The following is a 12258-nucleotide window of genomic DNA, read 5'->3' as shown; positions in this document are numbered from 1 at the left end:
CCCCCCCCCCCCAGCACTTTGTTGCGGAGACCTTGCAGGGCCGAGGATGCTCTGTCGCGCACCCTCGACGGTTTTACTCCGGCACGGATTGTATGGTCCTCCTTTTCACGCCAAAACGAACTTGCATCCACGGTCGAAGCGCACGAGCCGCTTTTGGATCACAACTCTCCCCGAGCGCGTTTTCGACTCGTGCCAAGAACACGAAACCGCTCTCCATGCTTGGAATCAAATTATTGATGTCACCAAAAGCTAAAGCAAGAAAAAACAAATAAAACGAAGATTGGCAGCGCGATTGGCAGCGCGATTTTAAGTTTGACAAACATTGCCACACCCAGAATAGTCGTAAATTTTGTGAGAAGGATCACGTTCGTCTACACCGCAGAACTAGTAAAATCGGTTGTACTATGAAGATTCGCCTTGACGCAGTGGACAAAAATGACAGTACGGGAAAGTGGAAATGTGTTCACTTGGATGCGTCCTAAATATCACAATCACCCTGCGTCAGGGACCCAACCATTTACCCGAGGCATCGACGACATGATATGTAGCGACTGGTGTCGAGAGACCTTTCTACCCAAGATTTAATAGCATCTTAAAGTGCGGTTGAAATTTCGCCGGTGGTTGTGATTGCCACAATTCGACAGGCTCACCCAGACACATCAATTACGGCAAGGGATACGCGAACCACAAGGACTCAGATCCGCGAACTGCCTTGGCTAATGATACTCCAACTGAGCGGCTTTTAAAGAGGTTGTCTAGACCCAATTTCTTTTTCAAGAACGAGGTCGATCCAGAGACGTTGGATTGCGATACCTCGTATGGTCGCATCCTGATATTAAACAGTATTACAAGTGGAACTCACACGCTTGATCATGGCATGTACTTGCAGACTAATATGTTCGACCTTCCTTGCTGAACATCATTGCCATGACCAATATGAACACGATTTTATCAGTAGCGCAGTGGTGGCTCCCAGGTGACCCCGAAGATGATTTGGTTTGGGATTTACAGCAGCTACACGTCATGATAACGGATAACGAAGTATCCAACCCATCCATCATCATCACAGATCGCGATCAAGCCTGTATAAATGCGCCAGATCGTCTGCTCCCCGACGTTCTGTCTCTCTTTTGTCACTGGGATATGTATCGCAACGTTTTGGCTAAAGTTTGAGCATATTTGTTAGGGTTGAAAATGATAACCCAACTCAAGGCCAATATATCTCGTGCTTGGCACAAGGCACTAACGAATTTCCTGTCGAGCGAAGGGTTCGAAAAACTATCGTGTGAGTCCTGTGTGTACATTCGGCGAAGCAGAGGTGAACTGGAGATCGTAGCAATTTACGTCAATGATCTCCTGCTTGTATCCAAGTCAAAAAAGGCGATGCCAACCCTGAAGAAGGTAATGGGGGGGGGTACATTCAAGATGGGACCCGTGAGTTTCTTACTTGGGCTTCGTGCGACTCGAGATAGAGGGGATCGTAAGTTGTGGATATCGCAAGCAGCAAATGCTGACCAAGTTATTCGGCGACACAACATGGACCATTGTGCTGGTGCAGCAACTCCGACCGGAGCTGGAAAGAAATTGTCTAAGCGGAAAATTCCGAAGACAGAAGAAGAGATAGCAGCAATAAACTTCCGACAGGCAGTAGGCTCGCTGATGTACCAAATGATCGGTAGGCGACCGGACCTCGCATACTCAGTTCAAGACGTGAGTCGCTACCTTAATGGGTTTGGTGCATCACATTGGGAAGCTGTCAAGCGGTGCATCCGATACACGAGACTTCGGGCTGGAACTTGGAGGAGACTCAGTAACACTTCGAGCGTATACCGATTCCTACTATGCTGCAAACGAGGACGACCGGAAATCGGTGTCAGGCTACGTGACCTTGATAGGAGACTCTACTGCTACTTGGAGTTCTCGAAAACAACGGATCGTAGCTCAGTCGACAGTCGAAGCTGAGTACGTGGTATTGGCTCACTGTGCCCATGAAGTGCTATTTCTCCGTCAAATGCTGCGTGAGCTCGGATTTCCTCAAGGCCCTACAATGATCAGTGACAATCAAGCTTGCATTGCAATTGCTGAAAATCCGACTCACCATTCCCGGGAGGAACATATTGACGTGAGATCACTTTATTAGGGAACACGTATTGTTCAAGGACGTTGCAATCTCGTACGTGACATCGAAGGTGAATATTGCCGATGCGATGACAAAAGGGCTGGCCAAGGTCAGGATCGACAGTCTTCGTCGTGAAATGGGTGTAAAAAGTGCTGACGGACTTACTGGAGGTACAACGGAGTGATACGGGGTCTTTTCGAGAACAGCAGCAGCGATCAAGATGTTCGGACAAGCTGTGGCGAGACTGCTTCGAGGTTGTGTCTGAAACTGAGACGCTGGACTTGCCTGTAGAAACGGATGACCAGGTTGTTCACGCACTCGTAGCCTGTTCAGGATGGTTTGGCCAATGAAAGATGTGCGCCCGGTCGGATCTCGTCAGAGACCGCATTACGAATCGAGTGTATATAGGCACATTGTGGACCAATGTAAATCAACGATGGAAAAGCGAACTACACGGCAGCCACGACAAGCCGCAGCCGATTCAAGGGTGTCTGCACTGCGGGGGAATGTTGAACTTCGACATTGAAGTAGTCGTTACAATGTATTGCAGTGCGCACAAGCTGACTAGGGTTGTTCGTATATGCTAATGCTGTCCAGGTACAGGTCATGAGTGCTTCCGAGACTGTGTATTCTGTTGGTTGCTATACTTTACAGTCCAGTAGGTTACACATGCCCTGCACCAAGCACCTTAAGCGTAAAATTTACGGAGTACAGGGCCACGAAGCGCGTCTGTAAATGAATATTAAAAGTGCATCTGGATGGGACACACCCAATTATTTGCGATCAACGTTTGTTTTTAGCGTTCGTCTTGGTTGCTGCCATTCTCCCATTCCCTCATGGCGGCAACTAATGCGAACACGAAGACCCGCAGCAGCGGCAGCTGTATTGGGGATAGGCTATGCAATACGTACAAGCATATACCTGCCTCACCATACTCAAAGATGAGGAATCAGAAAAAAGAAGTTCAATTATAGCAAAACCGATATTAAGAAGAGGTCTTTTGAAAAGCGCAACGCAGAAATCGACAAAACTATGGGTACTTCCTTCGTCGAAAGTGGGGGATCTCGCTGTCCTATGATTAGCTGAGCAAGGTTCTCGAAGCTCTTTTGGCCAGGATTCCTGGCGCAAAGGTTGACCCTCTAGCGACAACAGAGGCTAAATTGAACGCTCGTCTACAATCTCTTAATCACTAAACAATGACTTAGTTTTTGAGCTGCCGTCACATACATGCTCTCATTTGTACTTCTAAATCTAAAAACAAGTTTGTCTGATCAAAATATGAGCATTATAGTGTAATGTATATGAAATATTTGTAGATCATAATAATCGATTTTATATAAAACCAAAACGGTACTTAGTTTCACGTAAAGATTCTTAACCACAGAAAACTGTCTGAAAACACCAAAATCGGGCTGAATTGACTAAACGTTGTCTGGCGGTGCTGAAAAGATCCTGAAATCCATTTAAGAAAACCAGATTCATTTTTCAGTTTAGATGAGTATTACAATGAAGATTGGTGCATTCTCGAAGTTTATCTAAAAGTATCTTGTTTATGTATGATTTCATATATTTTCTCTTGTCCAGTTGCATTAATCAGTATGACCACGTCCCGCGTACCCCCGAGTTCTAGGAGGTTGGTAGTTATGAAGGAGTGGCTGGTCAAGGATGTTGCCTGGTTACGCGTTGCTGTTCGAGTTTGGAGTCAGCCTTGTTGTGAGAGAAGGAAATTGTGAAGTAAGAGATGAAGCGGTGCGGACAGGGGCCGTACTAGTGATGAACAGTTGTGTAAGAGTATTATTCGAGTTTGGCGTTGAAGCTGGGTTGTTTCTGTCGGCTCGTTCAGCGTATGTAGGTTCCCATACAGTACCTGAAATTTCGTGAGCTTTCTTGTGCTTTTCTGCTCGTTTTCTGGCTTTTGGCTGGCCCTGGCGCTGGATATAAATCCTTGCTTCACATTATTTGGGATGGCCACACCGGGTAAACCAGTGCTTGTGAAATACCTCGTAGTTAACTTTCGCTGACGCTCTGATTTGGTGGTGTATCATGGCCACATGACCTTCCATTTGGACACCGGAAACACCCGTACAAGACTCAATAACTTCTTGTTTACGAACAGCTCTATGGGCTTGTTTCAACAATTCAGCGGTCTTATTAAGTTTGTATCTGCTGATAAAAAAGACGACTGCAGAGTACCGGAGGTCCTGAAGAATATGAGAAACTCTAGTAACGTCTCGTTCAACTGCTTAGGCGACCTTTTGATACCGTATCGTCAAGGTAGTAATTTCATGAATCATACTAATAGATCTCTATGTGAGGATTTCAACAAGGCCTTGCACTTTGAATCGGTGTCCTCAACGGGAGAGGTATCCCGGTACCCAAAGCGGAAGTACCGAAATGGCCAACAGCGTACCAGCTTCGTTTTATATTTCTACCAAAGTTGGGTTAGATAATCCGCAAATTCCACGCTTGTTGAGCGATTTTAACGCTTCGTGTATCAATTCCGTCTGGGTGGGGGGGGGGGGGGGCACGGCATCATAATACAGATATTACAGATCCATGATCTGATTAGCAGCAACCGTTTTTACATTCAGGAACGACACACGATGCGCACAGTAATGACCAAAAATGACCAAATGTACCTCTACCCGTTGTGCTCTTGTTGGAACTTGTAATGTCGCTACAAAATCAATACTTGCGAACTAAGCAATCTTTTGATCGTATATCAAGACATCCAACACTCAATGTTGGACGCAGGTGAAAGTTCCCCGCGAGTGGCAAAACTGGCAGCAGAGATGAAAGTCTTTGTACAGAATGAAATTACGATGTATTCTGGTGTGACTCCCCATGTCGTGTTTACCCGGTTGTGTCCCCAGTTGCGCGGGCCACCACCGCTTGAAACACAAGTACAGCGATACATGAAGCGTTGGCGAGCAAAACATCGAGATGACTCGATGCTACCGGTTGTTGAAATTTGTGCACGATCAATGTTCGAGTTGAGCCATCAACCGGCTCAAGACAGACATGGATTACTCGTGTTTTGTTACTCTATTTACGAAAATGGTAATCTCGTTCCAAACATTGGAAATGCATCTGACGAATCACCTTTTCGAAGCTCACGTGCTATTCACTGCTGGAAGCGTATCCTACAGTGCAGGAAGACCCTCGCTGCATCGCTATTCTTCACGTAGATAGCACACACAACTTGGTACGACAACGTTATAGCGTGTTTATCCTTGGATATTCGGACTACTGTGGACATTTCTTCCCACTGGTGTATTACTGTGCAGGGCTGAAGATGTTGCTTAGTGCCTATCGTACCTAAAACGCGTGATGCTCCAGCTTTTTGGAACTAGATTTTCACCGCAATACATGATGACTGACGCTGACAATAGTCAGTACAATGCATGCACCTGTGAGTTATCCACCACCACGATTCTTATGGCTGGTTTCACGTTTGTCAGAACGAGTGGGAAAAAAAATCCCGAAAACTACCCAAACAGCAGCGAAATCGAATATTTAGTGATTTGAACGACCTTCACTTCTGCAGATCAGAGAACGAGTTTTGACCTGAAGAAAGCAAATATCGTGAATAATTGGAAGACTATTGGCGAGACCTCTGCTCGTTTTCGAGCTGTTGCTAAGAAGATTCGCCGCCAGTGGTTCGACAACCCTCGCTTCTTCAATTGGCAAGCATTCCACACACCTCCAGGTTACGCTACAACTAACAACCCCGTGGAGCAATACCACCGGAAGGTTAAATTGGTGGATAGTACGGCTCGCGCTACGCCAATTGAAATGGTGCAACTCTTGGATCAATCGCGCATCGGTTTTATAGCGAAAACTACAAAGTTCTCGAGTATTACGCAAACATCAAAGCGATTAAAAACACACTACAACAAAATTAAGAAACTAGGCGATCTAAGTGCAACTGTGCTTCTTCTCGTTGGAGATCTACGAAGTCAATTCGTGTTAGTGAAGCAATCCATTCTCGAAACGAGTGTTGCTACTGCTATTGGGTCTACACGACTGACGGTGTTGCCAACTCACACGGTATCAACTTCAAGAAAAACAAAGCCGCCAAAGAAAAAGAAGAAACCTGAATTTGATGCCGATGACGTTAATCATCCTATTAAGTCTTCACACACGCTGCGCATGCAGTGGGAGGGCATGCCGGAGGACGGGTGGGTAGTCGATGCGACGACTAGGGCGTGTCAATGTCGCTTCCACAGCAAGTATAGTTTATGCCCTCATATAATTGAAGCAACAAAGATACTAGGACTCCTTGTCCTGGGTTTAAAACCCCAGCCGGTCGGTTCCAAGAAGTTCGACTGTTCGCCCTTCTTCCGCAATCGCTTTAAGTCGTCTACAAAGCGTCAGTTTCTTCGATACTCCTGTATCCGTACGCTGTCCAAGCGTTCCAGACTTTGAAAATGCTCCTGTACAACGTATGCAAGCTGTAGAATCGCATTGTATTCGACTCGAGCGTCCAAGATCAGCACCATGTCGCACTTTATGTAACGACGTTCCCGATCCAGACAATTTAGCCACCCATTGTAGGACTTCACGTAGTCCGCCTTCTTTGACGCTCCGCCAGTCATGTGAGCATACAAAGCGTCGTAGATACTAACCACGAGAAGGAGTATTGACGTCGCATTATATATCAAGACACTTGCATTCCTCGATGCCAGGCTTTCAGTGTTTTAGGTCTATCCTACAGTGTTTTAACCCGGCTCACAAAGTGGAAGCACCCAACCTAGCCCTCAGTGGTCTAGCCTAGATTTACAGTGTTTTAGGCCAAATCGTACAGTGTTGAAGACTGCCCCTCGGGTGATCTTCTTTCTAGGTTGTGCTCGAGAGCTGCTCGGCGAAGCATCTACGACGGGATGACAGACGAAACGGTAAACCACATGCCCAACACATCACCAAGTTTGTTGTTTGAACAGCTTCGCGAGGGTGATGTTCGTTGCGATAATGCAAATGCAAGCCTATCGACTTCTGAAGTCCGATATACAAGGATAAGTGCTGAGCATAGCAGGGGTAGACGATTCCCCGTAGTGACAAACAACGAATCTTTTTCGCGGTACAAGGGCGAATTTTGTGCCCATTTAAAGAGTCTGTGCAAAAAAACTGTGGCGGGTTTTTCGACTTTACAAAAGGTTATCTGGTCTGATACAACAAAGCTTATACAGTACGATGCAAAATCAACTAGTCATACTTTAAACAAGTGTTATTATTGTAGCTGATTCCATCAATAATAACTGATTCCATCAATAATAATATAGAAATTATATTATAATTTCTTCAATTATTTGTTATAGGAGATGGTCCAAAACGGTTACAAAAGCGACCTTTTAGAACGTAGTCTTGTTTAGTGCAAGAGGCTCGCGAAAGGGTTAACCATAACTAAGTTAAAAAGGATTGTTTTTCTTTATTGTAACGAGCACGCATGTTAGGATCTTGAAAGCATTGATCTAGTTGGAGACCTCACCTTTAACACTGGCTATTGTGGTGCTATTATGCATATCAATATTCACGCAAAGAAGCTTAGCAATTCGAAGTTAGTGGGTCCGTGCAGTTGTGCTGGGGAATCAGAATCAGCTTGTACGGCAAGAATAGATGCTCAATATGGTTTGACGCTGGCGGAATCAGTTTTACTTAGTTTCCGATGGGCCAGCATTCAGCTTCTTCGATTCTTCTAGGGAGCTCTGCTGTGTAGCCGCTCGTTCGATTCTTGCGCGTTATTTGACCGTCAGATGGCCGGTCAGACTGGAGTATCCAGTGTGCAGCAATGTACATGAGCATGACACTGCTTATATCACGCGTGTCTGGCACTCACGTAGAAATAAGAAGCAATGCTGTAGCTCATCGTTGTCGAGTGAAGAAGAAGGAAAGTTTGTACACCATGTAGAAGCAAGTGGTAAGGTAAGAAAGTGAACAAAGCATCAAGAAAATGAGCTTGTGATTTTGAAGCCTCCAACCACCCTTTGAGAGCAAGTTAGGATCACCAGGAATCGGGTAACATCTCTGTATGTCTTGTTGTCAACAACTTATTGCATTGAATGTTGCTTGCATAAAACAATAATAAATCATTTTCGTAGAAATCTGCCGTAATAGATGTATGAACATGTTGTTTTCGACCTCTTCTGAACATCGTGTGAGGTCTTCCAGAAGCTGGGATCAGTTGGAGCTAGATTGCCAAATTTTATTTCAAACGTAATTAGATAGTGTTTTTCATAACCGAGAAAACGATCTGTTGTACCAAAATTCTGGTACATTACAAAAACACCATCGGAACCAAAGGTAGGCAGACCAGTCGCGTGTCTCTTCCCCCGGTCTTGTGAGGCTATCAAGCCCCCGTCAGTTCCGCTTTCCCCGCCCTCAGACCCAACAATTAGTATGAGCCTCGTGACGCGCGCATTCGCTCCCCTCCGCTCGTCGGCCCGCGTGGCTGTGCGCAGCTTCGCCTCCACGGGCGGCATCCCCGACGACCTCGAGCACGCCGTGGGTCGTGAACGCCAGGAGCTGGAGGCCGCCGAGATCGGCGTGACCCAGTTCAACCGCGACCCTCTTGAGTCGGACGAGAACCAGGGCAACACCAAGGACGACCCGATCCTCGTGCCTTCCTTCAACGACGTGCGCACCGTGGGTGTCTCGCACAACGACGCGTCGTACCTGTACTGGTTCAACATGGAGAAGGGCAAGGTGCACTACCTGCCGGAGATCGAGAAGTACTTTATGCTGTACAACCCAGAGGAGCTCGCCAAGCTTGTCAAGGAAGTGGAGGCCAAGCAGCAGTAAACGCCTTCGTTTCCTCGTGGAGGCAAACTCGTCCGTCAAGCACTCTCGTCTTCTTACCCAAGCTTCATTCGGTGGAGGTGCTTAGAGAGAGAAAGCCAAAACCCAGTGTGACAAATGAAAACCCAACAGAAAAATGATAAACTATTTTCCCTTCGTTTTGGACGTGACATTGTGGTAAGTGGCTACGACTTGCTCACCTGTTCACTCCGTTCTGGTGGTCTGGACAATCGTTTGCTGGTGTACAGTACTGCCTCGATACTTAGCGAGGAAAAATGCGCTTGCTGGCACGTTAAGGCGTGACCAGCAGCGTTGAGGACGGGACTGCAGACGAGGTCAGCTCGGCTGTATCGGCCAGTCCTCGAGATGAGCTCCAAGGTGATGTTCGTCTATATTCCTCTCCGCTCCTACGACTAGTCAAAATCGAAATCCTACAACCCGAGCGATACGGGACAGCCTCAGGGATGCAACGTGAAAACTGACAGCGGACTAATACATCGCTGGCACTCAAGCAGAGTTGTCCCTAGAGCGCACAAGTCTTGCAATCAGCAGACTACGGCGCAACCTGCTGTTGTGGCTGCTGGACAAAGTACTGGAAAGATGCTGGGGCTGTTCCCTGTTGCGCGAACTGTTGTGGCTGCTGGAACGATGTTGGCTCGGCTTTGGACGTGTGAACTGAGAGCGGCGGAAGTGCAGAAGCCCCAACGTTGTTCCCGTGAGCCACATCCGGCTCCACCTGCGGACTACCATTCAAAATCATGGCCATTGCTTCGCCATGCTTGGCTGGAGGCTGCGCCTCCTCCGAGTTCCAGGACGCATTGCTCATAGCGTCGTCGCTTGCAGGCGTAATTGCAGTATTGCTCGACGCCACGCTGGTTGTCGGACTCAGCATGGACGTAACCGGCTTATCAGACGCAGGCGTATACTGAGTCTGAGTCTGAGTCGGCACTGGAGCCGTCTGATGATGATCCTTGAGCATCCCGTCCGCGTCAAAGGGAAAGCGCCCAGCAAATTTCAATAAATATTTCTGGGCGTGAGTACGCGTCTGCACTGCGCTCCGCGTCATGACCACTTGAGCCACACGGCGCCAGTCTTTCCCGTACAGACGGATGCCCTCCAAGAAGGCAGCGTGTTCCTCGCTAGTCCAACGTCCACCTTTCGAGGGGCCCGTAGTAGAAGTACTTGAAGTCGGCGTCGGAGTACCCACTGCCAAGCTTTCCATCTTAACTGTGGGTGTTACTGGGTACGAAGCAGATGCGTCTTGACTGGTATGAGGAGACAGCTTCAAGGTCGAAGGAGCAAGGTGGGATGCACGCACATTGTTGCCCGAGGATTCACCATGCGAGGACGGCGTCTTGGGACGCATAGACGTGTCCTTGTTCGGGTCTGCGATGACGGACTCGCGCTTCATCTTCAAGTTAACAATCTGGTCTCTGTACTTCTCGCGCTCACTGCCGTGTGCACTAAGCATTGCAGCCTCCATAGACGCAATACTCTTGGACAGCGATCGGATCTGACGATGTGGCCACCTCTTGATGCCATTTCGACGGCAGATCTTCTTCATGAGTGTGATGCAGATACCAAAATCTTTTGCCACGTCGATAATGGGTCGGTCGAAATGGGCACGAAGCTCTTCGATGGAGATGTGCTTGGTAACCAAACTTTTGACGCGATTGCTCTCATTCCTGAAGCGATGACTGAAGCCGGCGTCGTCCGTGAAGTCGAGCTTGCTTCCTTTGGGACCATCGAAATTGATTTGCTGCACGCGATGCACCTTACCGACGCCAATCGAAGAGGCTTGACGACGGTGTGAGGCTTCTTCCTCCTCGTCCGAGTCGCCCATGTCTTCTCCGTCGGAATCTGGCGTGCTGGACTGCGCTGTGCTGGAGAAGCCCTTGCTCAAACTCGTGAGGATCATTGCTGTCTCCTCCGGATTGAGTCCCGGAGCGTCCGACTTGGTCTCTTCCGCTTGGCCATCACACGCGCCGTCAGTCTTGGCCAATGGCTCTTCCTGCTCACCGGTCACCGCGCGGCCCTCGGCGTCGCATGCCATGCCCATGCTGCCGCTGCCTCAGCTTGCCTCACTTGGTCGTCGATTGCTACGAGTAGAGAAATCTAGTGCCTCGTCGCAGGTCCACAATGGTGAAAGGCTTCGTGTTTGCTGCATGATACACATGCATGTTATGGTTAGTACTTGAATGTATCCATATGCTCGTCTACATGCTAACTTCAGCTTTGGCTCTTCATCTAGAGGCTAAAAATAGCTCTTGAGGAGGAGCCTGAAGGGGCACAGAGCGCTAATTGGCGCTATTTCTAATCGGTAGCCGCGACTAGTTTAGCAAATGAATAGATATCCTACCTGACTGTGACTCGTTTGGGCTTGTGCGTCGACTGCTGCGCCGACTGCTGTCTGTCTTTTCGTGCTCAGACGGCGGCGGCGGTGCTGCCCCTCTGCGACTCTCTGTGTGTGGCCTTTGGCACCCACCAGTGGATCGACACGAGGTTCGAAATCGTCAATGCGTAGGGGGGGAAAGAAGTAACCCTTAAGTGAGGTATTTTACACTTGCATTTTGTAAAGAGAGAATAATTGTTGATTATGATTGGTCATTTGTAGCGGGAATAAAACAGCGATTTATTCTCGAAGAGAAGTGTTACTTAATGGTTACGTCTGGAACAAAGGAATACTGTGGGGTAGCGTACCAGGGACACTAATGAATGACTGACGGTAGTTAAAATATATACTATCGCATGCGCAAGGGGACTGGAGAATTATTGGTCCTCTTCGCTCGTTAGCTGGAGCGTGGTCATACAAACAAAAGTTAAGCCTCACTTGGCATAATCCGTGTGAGTGACTACGAACAGCTCGCCGCAGGTTCAACGCTTTATGTACATATGTGTATTCATATTCAGCTAGGATTCGGCACATACACCGTTCACCCTAATTGGTCTTGCCACGGTTCTGCCTGACCTCACGTGTTTTGGAATTGGGTTTTCTAGACTTCACGTGCCGTTACTAAAACCGCAAGGTGCAGCGCAACTCGCTTGACGAGGTCTATCAGAATCTGCCTTCTTTTTACAATTTGAGTAAGAAACGAAAGCTCTACCAAGGATTCCCGAGTTAAAGATCTGCTTAAATTCTGCTGCCATTGTCGGAGATTCCAGCCGCAAAGAAGAAGCATTGAAACCCGTAGCTGGAGTTCCTATTAGAATTAGTGCGTGGGGGACACAGTATCCATAGAGGGTCCACACATGCCACCCAGAAAATCGCCGTGAGTGTTATAACTCAGTTCCTGCAGGTCGATTCATGGTGCGTTGATGGGAGATTGGGCATTCCGACTCACCAT

The 12258-nt window shown here is 47.8% G+C and overlaps 3 protein-coding genes across 3 annotated transcripts; 2 read left to right on the top strand and 1 right to left on the bottom strand.

The window, feature by feature from the left end:
• Positions 1–5488: 5488 nt before the first annotated feature.
• Positions 5489–6746, top strand: PPTG_24150 (hypothetical protein; the record flags this gene model as incomplete). The annotated part of the gene is made up of 3 exons (XM_008915459.1): positions 5489–5531; positions 5667–6300; positions 6740–6746. 3 exons carry the CDS (start codon positions 5489–5491, stop codon positions 6744–6746), a joined length of 684 nt encoding a protein of 227 aa, XP_008913707.1.
• Positions 6747–8515: 1769 nt separating this feature from the next.
• PPTG_17268 (hypothetical protein) lies at positions 8516–8917 on the top strand (the record flags this gene model as incomplete). Its single annotated transcript, XM_008915458.1, has 1 exon — positions 8516–8917. One exon carries the CDS (start codon positions 8516–8518, stop codon positions 8915–8917), a length of 402 nt encoding a protein of 133 aa, XP_008913706.1.
• Positions 8918–9038: 121 nt separating this feature from the next.
• Positions 9039–11462, bottom strand: PPTG_17267 (hypothetical protein). Its single transcript, XM_008915457.1, has 2 exons — positions 11274–11462; positions 9039–11075 (listed from the first exon to the last, which is right to left on the bottom strand). The coding sequence occupies exon 2, from the start codon at positions 10971–10973 to the stop codon at positions 9468–9470; it is 1506 nt and encodes a 501-aa protein (XP_008913705.1). The 5' UTR covers positions 10974–11075; positions 11274–11462; the 3' UTR covers positions 9039–9467.
• Between the last annotated feature and the right edge of the window lie 796 nt (positions 11463–12258).

Source organism: Phytophthora parasitica (genome assembly GCF_000247585.1).
Source record: "Phytophthora parasitica INRA-310 unplaced genomic scaffold supercont2.71, whole genome shotgun sequence".
Classification (NCBI taxonomy): Eukaryota; Oomycota; class Peronosporomycetes; order Peronosporales; family Peronosporaceae; genus Phytophthora; species Phytophthora nicotianae.
This window is presented reverse-complemented; position numbering and strand designations above follow the sequence as displayed.